The 17,491-nt window shown below is 52.2% G+C and overlaps 2 protein-coding genes across 3 annotated transcripts; one reads left to right on the top strand and one right to left on the bottom strand.

The window, feature by feature from the left end:
- Positions 1-587: 587 nt before the first annotated feature.
- On the bottom strand, positions 588-16,608 carry GFM1 (G elongation factor mitochondrial 1). The gene is made up of 18 exons (XM_084212213.1): positions 16,477-16,608; positions 15,668-15,820; positions 15,237-15,369; positions 14,614-14,818; positions 13,834-13,950; positions 13,146-13,296; positions 12,708-12,862; positions 12,059-12,143; positions 10,811-10,948; positions 10,222-10,323; positions 10,076-10,132; positions 9,617-9,754; positions 8,844-8,926; positions 3,673-3,835; positions 2,756-2,900; positions 1,876-2,036; positions 1,269-1,322; positions 588-1,002 (listed from the first exon to the last, which is right to left on the bottom strand). The coding sequence occupies exons 1-18, from the start codon at positions 16,528-16,530 to the stop codon at positions 871-873; spliced, it is 2,226 nt and encodes a 741-aa protein (XP_084068339.1). The 5' UTR covers positions 16,531-16,608; the 3' UTR covers positions 588-870.
- On the top strand, positions 4,248-8,824 carry LOC311157495 (latexin-like). Of its 2 annotated transcripts, XM_084212214.1 has the most exons (6): positions 4,248-4,385; positions 5,303-5,365; positions 5,811-5,985; positions 6,521-6,657; positions 7,727-7,789; positions 8,421-8,824. In XM_084212214.1, the coding sequence occupies exons 1-6, from the start codon at positions 4,257-4,259 to the stop codon at positions 8,511-8,513; spliced, it is 660 nt and encodes a 219-aa protein (XP_084068340.1). In that variant the 5' UTR covers positions 4,248-4,256; the 3' UTR covers positions 8,514-8,824. The 2 variants fall into 2 exon arrangements, with proteins under 2 accessions (XP_084068340.1, XP_084068341.1); XM_084212215.1 differs by lacking the exons at positions 7,727-7,789; positions 8,421-8,824 and adding an exon at positions 7,575-7,705.
- Positions 16,609-17,491: the final 883 nt, after the last annotated feature.

Genomic DNA, 17,491 nt, shown 5'->3' on the forward strand with positions numbered 1-17,491 from the left:
AACTCAACGTGGACATTCTGGGAATAATTACAAATACAGAATTATGGGAATATCTTCTCACCTAACACCTTTGAGTCAGCAAAGTCAAGTGATTCCTGAGCTGAACTTCAGCTGCAACTCGGCCTCTGGTTTGTGAGATTCTTGGAAAAGGGATCTTTGGTTTGGATTTCTAATACCCTCTGGACTGGGAGATTCTGGGAAAAGGGATCTTTGGTTTGGATTTCTAACCAAGAGCCAAAAGCCAAGCCTGTACATGAATCCACACCCCAAACCCATTAAATCCACAGCACCAAGCCCGTTAAATCCACATCTTCAAGCCACACAGTAATTCCACCTTGTTTCCAGCTTTGGTAACACCACTCCATCCTTGTGCACCAGTGAAAGTGGATTTGGTGACAAGCAGTGACTGATGGCTTTGCCCTGTGGCTTGACACTTTGGAGGATCCTGTGCCATTTCCAAAGGATTTGGAGGGGAAAATTCCATCTGCTCCCTGGAGAACTGAAGCACCACATGCCAAGCGATGTCCCACACCCCGTACCTCTCCAGCAGCTCTTACCTCAGTTTAACATTTCCAAATAAAGATGTATCAAGTAAAAAATAAAATTATTTTAATAGATCTTGATTAAGACAAATCATCAGCCGTGTTTTAACACCTATTTGTTACAGAAGCATTTACACAGTGCAATCCCGTGGTGATCCCCTGGTGCTGCTGACACCACCCCAGAGGAAAGGTTCCATGATAAAATTCCAAGTCCCAATCCCACTGGAGCCCACCTTACCCAGCCAGCCTGGGCTGCTCCATGGCTTGGAAAAGCGAGCTGTTGGAGAGGGCTGGGACAGACTGTTCAGTGGACTTCAGAGGAATCCCATCAGCTCTTGGCTTTGCCCTTTTTGGCAGGAAGTCTCCCCGTTGCTTCCAGGTATTTGTTGATGATTTCCTCCTGAGTGCTGGCTGAACAGGGGTGGTATTTGGAGTATTCCATGGTATATTCCCCTTTTCCCTGCAGAGTTGGGAAAAGAAAGAGAGGATGGGCCATGTGCAACCCTGCTGGGCACACAGCTCCTGTCTGTGAAGGGACCCCAGGGATCCTCCACAATCCCACCCAAACAAACTCCTCAGGTACAGGAGAATTGTTTGCCAGGAATTCCATAGCTCTGGTCTGATCTGATTTCATTCCCGGCTGCAGCTGCCATGGACAGGATGATCCAATAAGCCCAAATTTACAGAATCAAACACGTTTTAGCAAAAAGGACCAGGAGGACTCACCTCTGTGCAAGACCTCAGCTCTGTGGCATATCCAAACATATCGTTCAGTGGCACCTAAAATCCAAACATATTTGCTCAAAATGAGGTTTTTCCCATCACTTTTGGGCTATCAGCTAATTAATCCAAATTATGACATAAAGGGTCAGTGCTAATCCAAATTATGACATAAAGGGTCAGTGCTAATCCAAATTATGACATAAAGGGTCAGTGCTATCTGATTTAATGGTCTGCTGTTGTAAAGTATCTGTTATTTTAATTAATTTCTATTTGCAGTGTGTTTTCAGCAAGAAAATCTGAGAATTTGAGTGCACCAGGAACTGGAATATCCTAAATGCAGTGATGAGTCAACCAGCAAGGTTTGAGGTGTCTCCAGACATTCCTCCAAGGACAATCTGGGAAGCAGAAGGGCCACAGGGTGTGGCTGTCTTGAGCCCCTCACCCAGCAGGAAAACACCCAGATCTTTTATATCCCTCATTTTTAGGAGGGATATAAAAGAAGGAACACTGAAATTGAGTCAACCTACAACTGTATCCATACAAACTGAGGAAAACAATGGAATCAAGCCCAGGGAAGGGGAAGGGGAGGTGAGGAGCAGTGAGCACAGACCTCAGCATAGAGGGTGAAGTAGCCCTCGGAGCCGTCCTGGCCCGTGATGACGCCGTGGCGCCGGTTGATCCCAGCTATCACTGCCCCCTGGAACTCCACGGGAGCCACCACCTCCACAGCCATGATGGGCTCCAGGATGCGCACGGCAGCGTTCTCCATGGCTGCGGGGAGAACGCAATGAGCAAGCCAACGTCAAAGGCGAGCCTGCTGCGAGGCAAGCTGCTGCCATGCCCAGCAGCAGGTGGGTGATGGTTAATGTCAGGGAAAACCACGAGTGATGCATGTTGTTCCAGCTCCCGGCCCTTCATTCTTGGAGCCACAACCACAGAATCAATAAGACTGGACAAGACCTCCAGGATCATCAAGACCAACCTGTGCTCACTAAACCCTACTGTGAAATGCTACATCCACACGTTGTCTAAGCAATCCAGGGATGTCACCCCACCACTCCCAAGGCAGCCCCTTCCAGTGTTCAACCTCTCCTTCAGTGAAGGAATGTTTCCTAAAAAAGGCCCAGTTTGGCCAAATGTTCTCTTCCTACCCTGTAAGGATGAAACTGCTGCTGTGGCTGTACTGAATTCTAGGAAAACAGGATTTCCTTCATACAGCCACAGGAATTATTGTGCCTCCCTCAGGAATTCTACAAACTCTTGTACATGTTCTGCTCAATAAAACTGGGCAAGCTTTGAGGGGATGAAGGGATGGAAGGAGGGAGGGATGGATGGGGGGATGGATGGATGGATGGAAGGAAGGAAGCATGGATGGAAGGTAAGAAGGAGGGATGGATGGAAGGAAAGAGGGAATAGGTGGGTGGCAGATGGATGGATGGATGGATGGATGGATACCAGCCAGCAGAACCCACCCAAGGAGGAGGCTGTACCTTGTTTGAGGGCTCCCTCTCCTGCCCTGATGAAGGAGATCTCGTTGGAGTCCACCATGTGGTGGGCGCCGTCCTCCAGCACGAAGCGCACCCCGGAGATGCGGTGTCCTGACAGCAGACCCTTCTCACAGGCATCTCTGAACCCCTGGGAACGACACCTCCCTGTCACCAGCAGGACCTGCAGCCTCTGCACTGCCAGTCTCTGCCACCTCAGCTTGATTGTACAAACAAAAATCACACAACAAGGAAAAACGGCCTCAGGGTTTGCCTTTTTATCAGATTCCATGCCAAACCTCAAAAGAATGCTCAGTGTGGAAAGAGCTCTTGCCTGGAGAACAAGATTCCTTTAAGACTATGGTTTTTTTCAGGATTTGGCAAAAATCTTTAAGTGTTGCAGCATGGAAAAATGAAGGAATAATTGTAGGTTATTACAGGAATTCCAAGATGCTGGTAGGTTAATTAAAGCTGTGTGTAATAAATTATACAGTGAGGCAGTCACAGAGGAGATAAAGAAAGAGAATTTGGGAACTGAGGCAGAAAATGGAGCTTAATTACAGTTTCCTCTATAACTGACCTCAGAGAAGTCACAGAAGAAGTTACATATTTTGGGGCTGGGAGGAGAACTGTGGGGCCACAACCAGAAGTAGAAGAGGCCAGGAAAAAGCAGCTTGAGCAAGAGCTCTCACAAGGGAAACAGAGGCAGCACACACCACCAAAGACAACAGCAGCTCCTGAATTAGCTGGAAACCCCAGGATTGCAAGACATGGAGTAAAACCACACAGCTGTGATCCTGCTGCCACTGGAGCAACAGGAAAAGCCTCCTTTCCTGGAGCAAGGCAGGCACAGCAAATGTGGGTGGTACTGCAGGAACACAACAGCAATCAGGATTTTCTGTGTCACAGAGAAAGGTCTGTACCTTTTCCACAGCGGGCACAAACTGCTTGGGAATATTTGTGCCAATGGTTCTGTCCACAAACTCCAGTTTGGTGAAGTCCTCTGGCTCCAGGGGCTCCAGCACTCCGATCACTTTGCCGTACTGGCCTGCTCCTCCCGACTGCTTCTTGTGGGTGAACTCAAACCTAAACCCCAACAAGCCCCCAAACACCACGTCAGTCCTGACACAATCCACAGCCTTCTGTGGAAAACACGCCCATTCTGGATGTCAGACAATCACAGACTGGTTTGGGCTGGAAAGGAATTTAAATTTAAAATTTCATGGGCAGGGATGATTTCTGCTATCCGAGGTTGTTCCAAGCCCCATCCAACCTGGACACTTTCAGGGAGCAGCCACAAATTCCCTGGAAAACCTGTGCTAGGGCCGGCCCACCCTCCTGGAAAGGATTCATTCCCGCTATCCCACCTGACGCTGTGGGACACGCTACCCCGTGCTGCGCAGGGATGCGCTGCCCCCTCAGCGCCCGGCCCGGCCCGCGGAGCCCGCCCCGCCCGCTGCGGCCCCGCCCGGCGCTTCCTGCGGGAGGAGGAAGCGGCTCCCGGGCCATGGAGCTGCCTCCCGGCCACTTCCCGGCCGCCCGCGCCGTGGCCGTGGCCGTGGGGTACCTGCGGTACCTGCGGGGCGGCCCCGGGCGGGGGCTGCAGCTGCGGGAGCTGCGCCGCGCCCGGCGCCAGGTGAGCGCCAGGGACCGGCACCGGGGGCCGGCACGGGAACGGGAACCGGCACGGGAACGGGAACCGGCACGGGAACGGGAACGGGAACCGGGAGCCGGCACGGGAACGGGCACCGGGAGCCGGCACCGGCAAGGGCTTTTCCCATGGAGCGGGCCGAGCACGGGGACAGCTGCACGGGAGGGGTGGAGGGTCCCATTCTGGGGACATCCCAAACCTGCCGGGCGGTCCTGGCAGGAGCTCGGTGTCACCACGGGCGGGTCAGGGCTGTGGGACACACCCCGTGTGTCACCTGCGGTGACAGCACCGCCGAGAGAGCCCTGCCCAGGGCACGGCCCCGGCACCGGGCCAGGAGGAACCTCCCGAGGAGGAGGAGGGTGCTGGGTGCTCCTGTGGGTGCCAGGACACAGCTCAGCCCTGCCCTGGGTCTGCAGGCACACCTGGCACTGCGGGGCACAGCAAACCCCCTCCCAAAGCAAGGGCACAGCAAACCCCACCTGCTCCCTTCTTTATAGCCAGAAAAATACAGGGCACGATCCAGTTCATAATAACCTGCAAAATGGAATTAATAGAAGGAAGCACTGAAGGCTTTTAGGTGAGTTCTTAACCAAGCAGCAAATTCTCGGGTAGCATCACACAGGAACCCAGAATTGGCAATTCAGGGGTGTTCAAGGATAGAAATGAGGGTGGAAAGGCCCTGGCACAGAGTGCCCATCCCTGGAGTGCCCAAGGCCAGGCTGGATGGGGCTTGGAGCAACCTGGGACAGTGGAAGGTGTCTCAGCAGATGGCAGGGGATGGCAGTGGATGGGATTTAAGGTCGCTTCCAACCCAAACCATCCTGGGATGCTCTGATTTTGTCCAGGATGCAGCCATTCAATATTTGCCAAAACAAATGTTATTAATATTTTCCCTTTTTTAGGACATTGATGATGTGGGGCACAAGTACTACCTGGAACTGGAGCTGGAGGATGTCCTGGACAAAGTGAGTCACACTGGTTTAATTACACACTCTGTGCACACAGCACTTAATATTTTGAATCATGCTCCTGATTTTTCTGTACTGCCAAAAAGGCTGAATTTTAACCAAAAGGAACCCACTGTCCATGTGGTACCTTCCACCACACCACCAGGCAATGCTGCAGGGAGGACAAGGACATTTCAGTGTCACCCAGCTCCAAGGGAACAGCACAAGGGACATTCTGCACCCCAACCACTGCCCCTTCCATCACTGCAGAAAGCAAACCCCAGCCTCAAACATTCACAGAAATGTCAGAAATTTAAACTTCTCTTAAATAATCACAAGCCTCTCTGGACCAGACTCAGAGAAAATAGCAACTACATACAAATGACATTTTCAGAAGTGCAAATGACCCTGGGTATACACATATTCTATCAGCTAATAATGCACCTCATTAACTCTGCCACAGGACAGGACTGTCAACTGCACTGCTGAGGTTCTGTATCACCTGGGCAGCAAAACCTCTGCTCCAGATGTGCAGGTCACAGTGCAAGGAGAGCTCAGGAGCACAGAGGAAGCAGACAAGGAGTTCTACAATCGGATCAGGAGCCTGGAAAAGGAGCTTGTGGCTGAGAACATCCCAGGTACAAGCCAGGGCTGGGAGAGGACTCAGACCTTCACCCTTCTCTTTTTGGGGGGTCTGCAAGCACAGCCACTGCATTTATTCCTGATTCTGAGTGTTCTGGAAAACCAGCTGGCACTGGCACTGTCACCTGTCCCTGCTCCCTCTGAGGGTGACGTGGCGCAGCACATCCAGCACCCCAAATGCACAGCAAGGGGCTGCTCTCCCCTCAGAGCAAGCCCTGCCTTCAAGACCTGAGATTCTATTCAGAGAAAAAAGTGGAGGAGAACACCCTGGCAGTGTCCCAGGCCAGGCTGGGTGGGGCTTGGAGCAGCCTGGGACAGTGCAAGGCATCCCTGCCATGGCAGGGGTGACACTGGATGGGATTTAAGGGCCCTTCCAACCCAAACCACTGCAGGAGTGTGTGAAGTGGGAGGAAAACCCTGTGGTGATGGAGCTGCTGTGTGACAGGAGGGACTGGAGCAGCAAGCCCTGTGTGAGGTGATAATGCTCTGTGAAGGGCTCTCTTTAACACCCACTGTTTGTTTTGGTTGCAGACAGCCATGGGAACGTTTCCCCAGAGCTGGAGCCCATCCACCTGCTGGCCTGGGTGGCCTCTGGCTACCTGATCTGGCAGAATTCCACTGAAAACACCAAGTTCCACCTTGCCCAAGTTAAACACGTGAAACAAGTGGTGAGTGACCAGCAGGAACAGAATCCCAGTCTGGTCTGGGCTGGAGGGACATTCAAGCTCATCCCATTCCCCCCCTGCACGGGCAGGGACACCTTCCACAGCCCAGGGTGCCCCAAGCCCATCCAGCCTGGCCTTGGCTTTCCCTGGAAAGCATTCATGAGCTAAGCAGTTGTGGCAAGGACAATACATTAAATTAACAGAATTCCATAGATCCTCCCAGTTTTGCTGTGTTCTACTAGAGAAAATCGATTCTGAGTTAAAAATAACCCTAAAGTCATCATGGGCTTTCAATTCAAGGCAGTTTTCCACAGGAGCCAGGAAAGAGCAGCAGGATTTAGTGTTTAGAAAACAGAAAGCTCCAGAAGTTTTGTCCCTCTGAACAGACAGTGAATTCCCAGGAAGTTCTGGGTCTGAAGGAAAGACAGGAATTCCTTGTGGAAACAGGATTTTTGAATGTTTTGCTCCCTCTGATGGCATTTTAGAGAATTCACAGCTGCTGCAGAGCTGTGCACCAGCAAGAGTTTAAGATTTTCTCTAACAGACTTAAGGATAAAGAAGACAACTAATTACTAACTAACCCAGATTAACTGCCATCTCTCTAGTTTTGTCCCTTTTCCCCTGAAAACACAGGAAAAGAATCTATTCCAAAGGCCAGGGTTTATTTTGTCACTCAGAATTCCCTGGCTGTCACTGACAAAAAGGCCTCTGGAGTGTCCTTATGCTCTTGACAATTTTATTTGGGATTGTTTCGGTTAAATTGACACCTTCTAGAATGAGGTGTTCCCATCCCAAAGAATTCCTGACAGATCTGGTCTCTGTAAGGCCGGAATTAGCAGTTTAAAGCTTTACAGTCACTGTCTCCAATGCAGTTTTGGGTGCACAGAAATTCAAGCCAGGAGCTTTTAATTTTGTTACAGTGCCTGAGCTCCACCTGCTTCATTTGTGATCAGGAGTTGCCAGTTTTATCTGAAATCCATCAGAGAATTTTTGTGATAACCACAGAGAACTGAACCACTTTTCCTGAGGTGGGAGAGTCCCCAAATTCAGCCCTTTCATCCTGTCTTTCCAGAAAAGAAGTGATGAAGATCTTCAGTTTGACTTTGTGGTTCTACTCCATGAAATGGTGTCCCAGGTAAATAATTTTACTCCTGAAACTCTTTTGGGTGTTTTAAGACTGCAGCTGTGTGAGCTCCAGCTCACACAAAGATCTCATCCTGCAGGGTGAGCTCAGGGTCCCCATCCCTGCCTCTCTCAGCATTCCAGGTACAACAGCAGCGACTTCCAGCTGCTTTGGGGCTTTGGTGGGAATGGCTGAGGTTCAAAACTGGTCCCTCACAGCTCTCCCTTGGGACATCCCAGTGCCACAGGTGGCAGGGATAAAGGGAAGGGGCAGCTGGAGCATCCTGGATGCTCAGCTGAATTCCAGCTGGCTGTGGATGCCTCCATCGCACAGGACAGAGACCTCAGCAATCCCAGTAACCTCCAGCAGAAACTGGCTCCCAGAACAGCATTTACATCCTTGCTACTCTCCAGCAAAATTCTGGGCTCTGAGCAGGTGTTTTCATAGGAACACCACAGAAAATTGGGAAGGGAAGCTTTTGACTGTAGTAATCCAGGGATCTCCCTCCCAGTTCCAGCTCTGCTGCTTCTGACCCCCTGCACTCCCATTCCCTTGGGTTTAACTCCCAGGTTTTCCATTAGAAAGCTCCTGGCTGGCTACAGGGGGGCAGCAGGGGTTGCTGACTGTGCTGTGTGCCCCACAGGAGGTGCTGCCCTGGGAGGTGACCCTGCTGTGGCACCCCCAGCGCGGGGCCCGAGTGTCCCAGAGCCGTGCTGTGGGAGTGGGGAGCTCCTGAGCACCCCTGGAACAAGTGAGCACCCCTGGGAACACCTGAGCACCCCTGGGAACACCTGAGCACCACCCCTGGGAACACCTGAGCACCACCCCTGGGAACTCCTGAGCACCACCCCTGGGAACTCCTGAGCACCACCCCTGGGAACTCCTGAGCACCACCCCTGGGAACACCTGGGAGCTCCCACACCTGGAAGGAGCAGGTGATGGGAGTGGGGACCTACCACAGTACAAGACATTAAACCTTCCTGGGTGTTTCTGATCCCAGAATTCCAAAGGGACAGCCTCTGCCTCCAAGGGGATGAATGCTACAATTCCCAGCAGGAGTACTCACGGCACAGGGGCAGAGATGTTCTCCCTGAAGGACACTTTGGGCTTCCCCATGGTGCAAGGACAACCATATTCCCTCTCCATTCTCTGCAGGAAGAAACCCACAGTGATTTGGGTTATTCCATTGGGAATTATTTAGTAACTTCATCAGGATTAATCACTTTTTTGGTTGGGGGTTGGATTGATTTTTGGGGCTTTTTTTTTTTAATTAACAAATTATTCCCCATAAACTTCTTTAAGACGTGCATCTTCAGATGCAGGAAAAGGAAACAACATTAATTATGTTATTAAAATTCAAGTTTTTCAAGGCAAAAATCACTTTTTCTTAATTTTGTCAATATTTAAGATACATCTTTTTGTGTTAAGATTAAAATATAGACATCAGCTGGAATGAAACAAATCCCTCTAACTACTCCTTTCTCCCTGCACCAGCTTTTATTAGGGAATGATACATACACTTAAAACCACAGAAACGGAGGATTTTTCTGTAGAAATTAATTATAATTAGGTGTTATTAATTATTATAAGCAAAGGCTACTAGAGCAAAGTGTAATCTTTAATACATCTTTTACGGATTGTACCAAATCCTAAAAATATTTCAGGCAAATTTTCCTTTTAGAAGCCTTCAGAATGGAACCACTGGAGAGAAAAAAAATCTTCAAATGTTGACTTAAAAGTTCAATTTTTCCCTAAGCAACTGGAAGGAATAGGAAGGAGGAAGAGGAGATGGGAAAAGCAGGCAGAAGCAGAGTCCATGGGATGTGCTCCCCAAATTACCTGGGCATAGATTTCCAGGTGCAGCTCCCCCATCCCAGAGACAATGGTCTCCTTGCTCTCCTCATCAAAGTGGATCCTGAAGGTGGGATCTTCCCTGGTGAAGCGGCCCAGGCCTTTGGAAAATTTATCCAGGTCATTCTGAAACACAAGCCAAGATTTACTCAACATCCACGAGTCACTCCAAGAAGAAAGCCTCAAGTTTTCCCATCCACTGCTGAAGCATTTCTGCTCTTTGGGTTATTTTATGGAAGATTTATAACTCTTGATTAAAGTGTTAATTATTTATTTGAAGTTCATGTTTCTGGCTGAGTGGCAGCAGCCAGCTCTGGGTTATCCAAGGGATAAAGTCTTGGATATTTGGGATAAAACACTTTCCAACAGTGCTTAGACTGTTCCATGAATCACAAAGCAGCAAAGGGAGGGAACTCAGGGAGAAGAGGTTGATCCAAAGGCCCCTACCTTGTTGGAAGGCTTCATAGCCACGGAAATGACGGGGTCGGGGACGTGGATGGATTCCTGCGTGGCCAAGGAAAAGGGGATAATAAATTCCAGCAAAATCCTGGTGACTGGCAGTGCCTGAGGCAGCCAGGGCCAGGGGGGCTCACCATGGAGATGTCAGTGCTGGTTTTATCCGTGAACGTGTCCCCGCTGGCACAGTCGATCCCAAACAGGGCACAGATGTCCCCAGCATAAACTTCATTTACATCCTAAGGGAAGGAAAATTCCTCTGCAGACAACACTGGGATAAGAGAAGCTGTGGCTGCCCCTGGATCCCTGCAGGTGTCCAAGGCCAGGCTGGACAGGGCTTGGATCTCCCTGGGATAGTGGAACGTGTCCCTGCCCTTGGGGCTGGATGATCACTAAGGTCCCTTCCATCCCAAACCATTCCAGGGTTGATTCTGTCTTTCCCTCACAGCCAAACTCCACCTGGATTACAGAAGATCCATAAACATTGTGTTTTAAAGCTTGACACTGAGCTCCTTAAAAACTTCCAGCTTGGTGAAAAACCCTGCAAATCTCCCTCTTTATTGAAAGGACAAAAGGGAGGGCTCAGCTTGGATTAATTCAGGATCAAACGAAGCAAAGACCATCCTGTGCTTCAGGATCACCACCCAGGGTTATCCAGGGGCTCAGCAGAGCTGACCCACCCAGGGTGATCCAGGGGCTGGCAGCCCATCCCTGGGATCCACTCACCTCCATGTTGTCCGAGTGCATCCGGACCAGTCTCTGCACCCTGACCCTCTTCCCCGTGCGGGTGTTGTAGATGTAATCCGACTTCTTCAGCATCCCCTGGTACACCCTGATGTAGGTTAGCTGCCCAAACTTGCCAGCCTGCAAGCACAACCCACCAAAATCTCATCATTCTGGGAACCACTGAAGCCTTGGGGTTTAGCTTTTCTATGTTTCAGGTTCTGTGCTGCTTTAGTGTGTGGGTCTGGGCTTCACATTATGGGATGGTGAGCTCTGTGCACAGAGCAGGGAGACAAAACAATTCCTGCTCCAGCTGGGCACCAAGGACAAATGAGCCAAATCTCAGGCCAGGAGCACAAACCCCGTGGGCTGGAGAGAGAAAAACAAGCAGGGTGGGACTGCAGGGGCTGAAGCTGGGATGGGACAATGAACTGCAAGGTGCAAATGGAGCAGAGCTGATCCCAGGGAGAGACCCCGGCAGCGCTCGGGGATTTTGGGGCCATTTTGGTTCATCTTGGGTGCAGCCCTGGCTGGGCTCTGGTGCTGCTCCAGGTGCATCCATGGAGGAGATCCTTTGGATAAATCCCTGCTTTATTCTTGAACCCCACCCAGTCTCTGTTCTAGGTCAGCCTTCACAAGGCATCACCAGCACCAATTCCAAATACCAGCTGCACTGACTCAATGTGGTGTGAGTTTCCAGACTGCTAATGGAGATGAAAGATTCTCTGCAATGGAATTTGGCAATTTTCTGAACCAATTTTTCACTCCCAAGCCTTCCCAAGAGACATATGTTACCATGGAATGTGGCCAGCCATTTTCCATATTCCATAGGAATCCTGAAGTGCTGCTCTCTAAGTAGCAAACAACTTATTTGCCTTAATTTCTGTGCCTTTTCCTCTCTCATGTCCCATTGTTTCCATGTGCAGGATTTTTCCGTGAAAATATTTCAATTAAGCCGACAATCCCCCAGATGTTCAAGTTTTAACTAAGAAAACCAGGAAATACTTGATGTCCAGAACTCACCCTGAAGTTCCAAACTGGCAGAGTTTATGGATTTTAGGGTTGAAGCCTTTTTTTAAAAAAGAAGTTAAATTTCAATTGAAGTCAAATATAAACTGCTTTTATAAACACTTTTAAAAAGTGCTTTTAAAACACTTTTTAAAAGTGATTTAAAAGTCTGCTGTAGGTGAGTTTTGGTAGCACCACGTGGGCTCTCTCCATGACTGTGGCAAGGAGCAGAGAAAGACTCACCTCCAGTTTGAAGGCAAGGCCGATAAAAGGCTGGGAATCGTCACGAGCAGAGTTCAACAGGAACTTGGTTTGGTCCTGAGAATCCCTGAGAAACAGGGATGAGAGGGAGGAGAGGTTAGGAACCAACACAGGAGTCTCCTCTAAACATTTACAGTCTTTGTTGTTGGGGCTCACACATCTGGGTGTGCTGGGAGGACTGGACACAGCTTGGACTTGATGATCCTTGAGCTCTTTTCCACCCTCAGGGATTCTGGGATTCATGTCCATAAGAATAAACCACTATTTACACACTTGGGGTGTGCTCCCTCCTCTAGGCAGGCCATGCTTTAAGGGCTGCCATCAATTCTAAAGAATTATCTGACAACTGTTGTCCAAATGCATCACTGAATGTGGTAAAATCCCAGCACAGAGTAACCCTCAAATGAGAGAGGAGCTTTGGGACTTTGTGGCAAATGCTGGTGGCACTGTTTGATACTTATGGTAAAGGATTGTGGATCTTGTTAGGAATGTTTCCTGCTTTGAAACTACTCCATGGAATCCCAGACTGGTTTGGGTGGGAAGGGTCCTTAAAGGTAGTCCAGGGCCATGAGCAGGGACACTCTCCAGAGCCCTGCCCCTGGACACTCCCGCTGCTGCTGGATGCACTCACCCCTGGTTGAGGAGAGCGTAGTTCTCCACCTCAGAAGGGTTGGGAAGGTATTCCAGGACAGCATCCAGCAGTGGCTGCACCCCTTTGTTCTTCAGAGCACTTCCCACGAGGACAGGGGTGAAGGATTTCTGCAGCGTTGCCCTTCGGATTGCCAGCTGAAAAATATCCCTGTGAACTCCTCCTGCAGCACAGCCCAATCCCCTGGCTTTCCTGGGCTTCTCCACTCCTGGAGCAAAGAGCTGCCCCCACAGTCCCCTGGACACCCACACCACAAGGGCTTCCCATAAAACCCGCTCTCCAGAATTCTTCAAAATTGGGAACGGGCCCTCCCTGGGGGGAACTGGAGTTCAGCTGAGGTGACTCAACTCCAGCCAACATTTACTGAGGAATGAGGGGACAGGGACACAGGTGAGGGAACAGCCAGCACAAGGAAGGTACCTTTAACTGTGCAGCTGTGGGAATCTTTTCCTCCAGGAACAGCTCCCCCAGGAGCTCGTCAGCGTTGGCCACGCACTCGATGAGCTCCCGGCGCCGCTCCGCAGCCTCCGCCCGCAGCTCAGCCGGGATCTCCTCCACCCTCAGGGTCTGCCTGCACACACAGGGAGCACAGTGACCCCCAGGAACTGCACAGGGAGCACAGTGACCCCCGGGAATTGCACAGGGATCAGCCTGCCCACCCCTGGTGTGACCACCCTGACTGAGAACGATCCACCCTTCACGTGGATCCTGGGAAAAAATCCCCTGTGAACATCAGCGTGTTATCTCTGGTGTGGGAGAGTCCTTCCCTCTCCTGGCAGGGATCAGGAAAACCTCCCAGCAGCTCACCCACAGCTGATCTTCATCCCAGGGAGCCACACACGCTGCAGGATCCTGTCATGGAGCAGTCTCCTGCTTCTCCAGGTGGGAAGTGTGGCCACCACCCCTTCACAGCAACCAAGTCCTGCTGCAGCCACCCCCACCCAGAGCTCCCTGCAGGCCCTGGGAGAGCTGCAGGGGGACCCTCAGCCCCCGCACAAGCCCTTCCCAAACTTCCAGAGAGCTGGGTTTCATCTCTGAAGAGAAACTGCAGGAATTCCTCTTGCAAAGAGCAGCTCCAGCTAGAAAATAAGCAATTTCCAGGACTTACCCAAGTGCCCCATCAAAATAGATTGCTTTTTCTTCAATTAGGTCTATAATTCCTTTAAAGTTTCCTTCCAGCCCAATTGGAATCTGAACAAAAGCTGCATTGTGTTTCAACTTGGATCTGAAAAAGGGAAAATAGGAATTATTGAATAAAAAAGTAATTTCTATGTGTGTGCTCCAAATGGTCTTTGAGCAACATCCCCCTCCCACAAAATCCATGTTTTGTCCTTTGGACAGTGCCAAAATCTGACAATATGGATAAAAACCACCCGGCTGTGGCTTAGGGCTTTGTATCCCACCAGGCCCAGGGAGCAATTCCCATGGGAAAGGCAGCAGGGGAAATCAGATTGATTGCTTAATTAAGGGAGTTGCCTCTCCCTTAATGAGTATTAATGAGTTTATATCATGGATCAAATTAGGCAGGGGAAGGTTGGGAGTAAGCAGGACTTCCAGGAATCCAAAGCAACCCATGTCACCTCCCTGCTGGAATTTCAGCAGCACCAGGATCCAGGGAAAACTAAGAGCTGCTCTCAAAGTGGGTCCTGATACAGTTCCATGAACAAAATAAACATCAAACCCCAGCCCATGGTCACTGCAGGTCTTGGCTGATAGAAATATTGGGGGGGTTTGGGACAATGGAGATTTTTCCTGGGTCAGATCAGGATTTAACCTCGAGTCAGGAATTCTTCTCCAAACTGCAGCTCCCAAGAGAAGCCTTTCCAATATTGCTCCTAATGACCTGTCATGGGGAGGGGATTTCAGGAATCATTGTAAATGCCAAAACCTGAGCTGCTGCACTGCTCTGGCTGGGTTGGAGCCCATCCTGTCCAGTTTGTTGATGAAGGTGAGGAAGGGGACGTTGTAACGCTTCATCTGCCTGTTGACAGTGATGGTCTGGCACTGGACACCTCCCACGGCACAGAGAACCAGGATGGCTCCATCCAGCACCCTCAGAGACCTCTCCACTTCAATGGTGAAGTCCACATGGCCTGGATAACAAATACAAATAAAAATCATAAATGCACTGGAAAGGAGCAACAGCCAAGGGAACCACACTGAGTGACATCAGCTCAAGTGATGGAGCACAGAGTCATGGAATGGTTTGGGTGGGAAGGGACCTTAAACCCCATTCCACCGCTGCCATGTGCAGGGACACCTTCCACTATCCCATCCAGCCTGGCCCTGGGCACTTCCAGGGATCCAGGGGCAGCCACTGCTTCCCTGGGCACCCTGTGCCAGGGCCTGCCCACCCTGCCAGGGAACAATTCCTTCCCAATACCATATCTATCCCTCTGTCAGTTTGAACCCACCACTCCATGTTCTATCACAACCAGGGACACAAAGGTGCACCACATCCCCTGTATCCATGAGGAACAGCAATCCCCAGGTGCTGCCAGCTGCCCTCACCTGGTGTGTCAATGATGTTGATGTTGGTGTCCTTCCACATGGTGTAAGTGGCTGCAGACTGGATGGTGATGCCCCGCTGTCGCTCCAGCTCCATGGAGTCCATGACAGCTCCAACTCCATCCTTACCTTTCACCTTAAGAGAAATAAAAAAAATAAGCTCAAGGAGTTTGCTAAGAATTCATATCCCATCCCTGGAAGTGTCCAAGGCGAGGCTGGATGGGGCTTGGAGCAACCTGATCTGTGGAAGGTTTCCCTGCTCATGACAGAATGTGGGATGGGTGAGCTTTAAGCTCTGTTCCCACCCAAACCATTCCATGTGAAACCATGTGCAGGAGTGATGCTGCATGGACTGAGCATCCTCCCTCATGCAGAAAAACACAGTGTGGATATGAGTAAGTTGCAGGAAGATCCCGGTGGGAGCTCAGCCCAACCTCGTGCATCTGCGCGATCCTGCCCGTGTAGAACAGGATCCGCTCCGTCAGCGTGGTCTTGCCGGAGTCGATGTGAGCCGAGATCCCGATGTTCCTGATCCTCTCGTTGGGAAGGACCTCCGAGGAGCAGTGCCTGCAGGAGGTCAGCAGGAGCTGCAAGGCAAGAAAAGGGCACTGGCTCAGCCAGGAGTGAATCCAACACAGCTCACAGGACACCAGGAATGGGACGAGGGAAAACGGCCTCAAGCAGTGCCAGGGGAGGCTCAGGTTGGACACCAGCAGGAATTTCTCTATGGAAAGTGTGGTCAGGCTTTGGCAGGGGCCGCCCACGGAGGTTTGGAGTGCCCATCCCTGGAGGTGTCCAAGGAATTCCTGGAGGTGGCACTCAGTGCTCTGGGCTGGGGACAGGGTGGGCATCGGGCACAGCTGGGACTCGAAGGTCTTGGAGGGCTTTTCCAAGGTAATTTATCCTGGGATTCACTATGCCCACGGCTAACCTGCAAACCGCTTTCCCACGGCTTCCTGTCAATCTATGGCGAATCGGTCACCTCGAGCCGAGGGGCCTTTCCAGGGTCACCCCGGAGCTGTCACCGCACCGTGCACCCCGCGCGGCCCCTCCACGCTCGCCCCGCTGCCCATTCCCTGTTTCCCTGTCCTCATCCATGGGACCGGTAGCTGCTCGTTCCCTGCAGCTGCTGCGGCCCGTCCGGAGCCGTCCCTCCGCCCTCCATCCCTTCTGCTCCCGGCTCCCTCCCCTCCCTGGGGCGCCGTCCCCTCACGCGGGCGCGGTACGGTCCCGCCGCCGGTACCTGGATGTGCCGCGGGCGGCCGGGGGCCAGCCCGGCCCGTAACACCCTGAGCATGGCCCCGGCTGCGGCTGCGGCCCCGCTCCCGGCTCCAATCCCGGCTGCGGCCCCGGCTCCAATCGCGGCTCCAGCCCCGGGTCGCTCCCGCCTCTTCCGGGGCCTTGCGCAGGCGCCGCGGTCCCGTCCGGCACCTCACGGGCCCCTCAGGGAGCGGCAGCGGCGCCGGGCGGGAGCGCCAGGGCGGCCTGGAGAGGGGAGGCTCTCACTGCCCGGCCCCCCGGCCCCTCACGGGCCCCTCGGGGAGCGGCGGGAGCTGTGAGGGGGGGAATGGAGAAGGGAGTCTCTCACCGCCCCTCCGGCCCCTCATGGGCCCCTCAGGGAGCGGCGGGAGCTGTGAGGGGGGGAATGGAGGGGGGAGGCTCTCACTGCCCGGCCCCCCAGCCCCTCACGGGCCCCTCAGGGAGCGGCGGGAGCTCCAGGGGCGGCATGGAGAGGGGAGGCTCTCACTGCCCCCCCAGCCCCTCACGGGACCCTCGGGGAGCGGCGGGAGCCCCGAGGGCGGATGGAGAAGGGAGGCCCGCACCGATCCCATCCCGGAGCGCCCTCGGTCCGGTCCCTCCCCGGGAGCGATCCTGAGCGAGCCGTGGGGGGTTCCCTGTGTGCACAGGCGGAATTCTCCGACTGCGGCCTGAAAGGGCGGATTTCAGCCAAACAGTGGAGCGGGACGGAGCGCGGCACCGGCGGCCGGGTCACATCCCGGGCGTTTGGGAATCGGCAGGAACTGGAAACAACTGGAGAGCGGCGCTCCCTGGCCCGAGGGGGTGAAGTGCCGGGAGAGGGGAACACAAGGCTGGGATGGGGCACACGGACCCATGTGGAACACACTGTTGAAATCGATACAAAATTACTCCCCAGGAGCTGCTTTTCATTACTGCAAATGCTCCAGGAGCTGCTCTGAAACAGACAAAGAGGCCCCCTCCGTACTGTTTGGCTCCATCGTTTATATTTTTTGTGGAAA

Source organism: Fringilla coelebs (assembly GCF_963513975.1).
Source record: "Fringilla coelebs genome assembly, chromosome: 10".
Lineage (NCBI taxonomy): Eukaryota > Metazoa > Chordata > Aves > Passeriformes > Fringillidae > Fringilla > Fringilla coelebs.

Excerpts from the sequence above, each read along its gene's own strand:
- LOC311157495 (XM_084212214.1), top strand. The coding sequence starts at position 4,257 with ATGGAGCTGCCTCCCGGCCACTTCCCGGCCGCCCGCGCCGTGGCCGTG. Across the intron at positions 4,386-5,302 it reads TGCGCCGCGCCCGGCGCCAG|GACATTGATGATGTGGGGCA; the intron begins GTGAGCGCCAGG and ends TCCCTTTTTTAG. Across the intron at positions 5,986-6,520 it reads TGTGGCTGAGAACATCCCAG|ACAGCCATGGGAACGTTTCC; the intron begins GTACAAGCCAGG and ends TTTTGGTTGCAG.
- GFM1 (XM_084212213.1), bottom strand. The coding sequence starts at position 16,530 with ATGCTCAGGGTGTTACGGGCCGGGCTGGCCCCCGGCCGCCCGCGGCAC. Across the intron at positions 10,324-10,810 it reads TGCACTCGGACAACATGGAG|GATGTAAATGAAGTTTATGC; the intron begins GTGAGTGGATCC and ends TCCTTCCCTTAG. Across the intron at positions 2,037-2,755 it reads AGAGGGAGCCCTCAAACAAG|CCATGGAGAACGCTGCCGTG; the intron begins GTACAGCCTCCT and ends TTCTCCCCGCAG.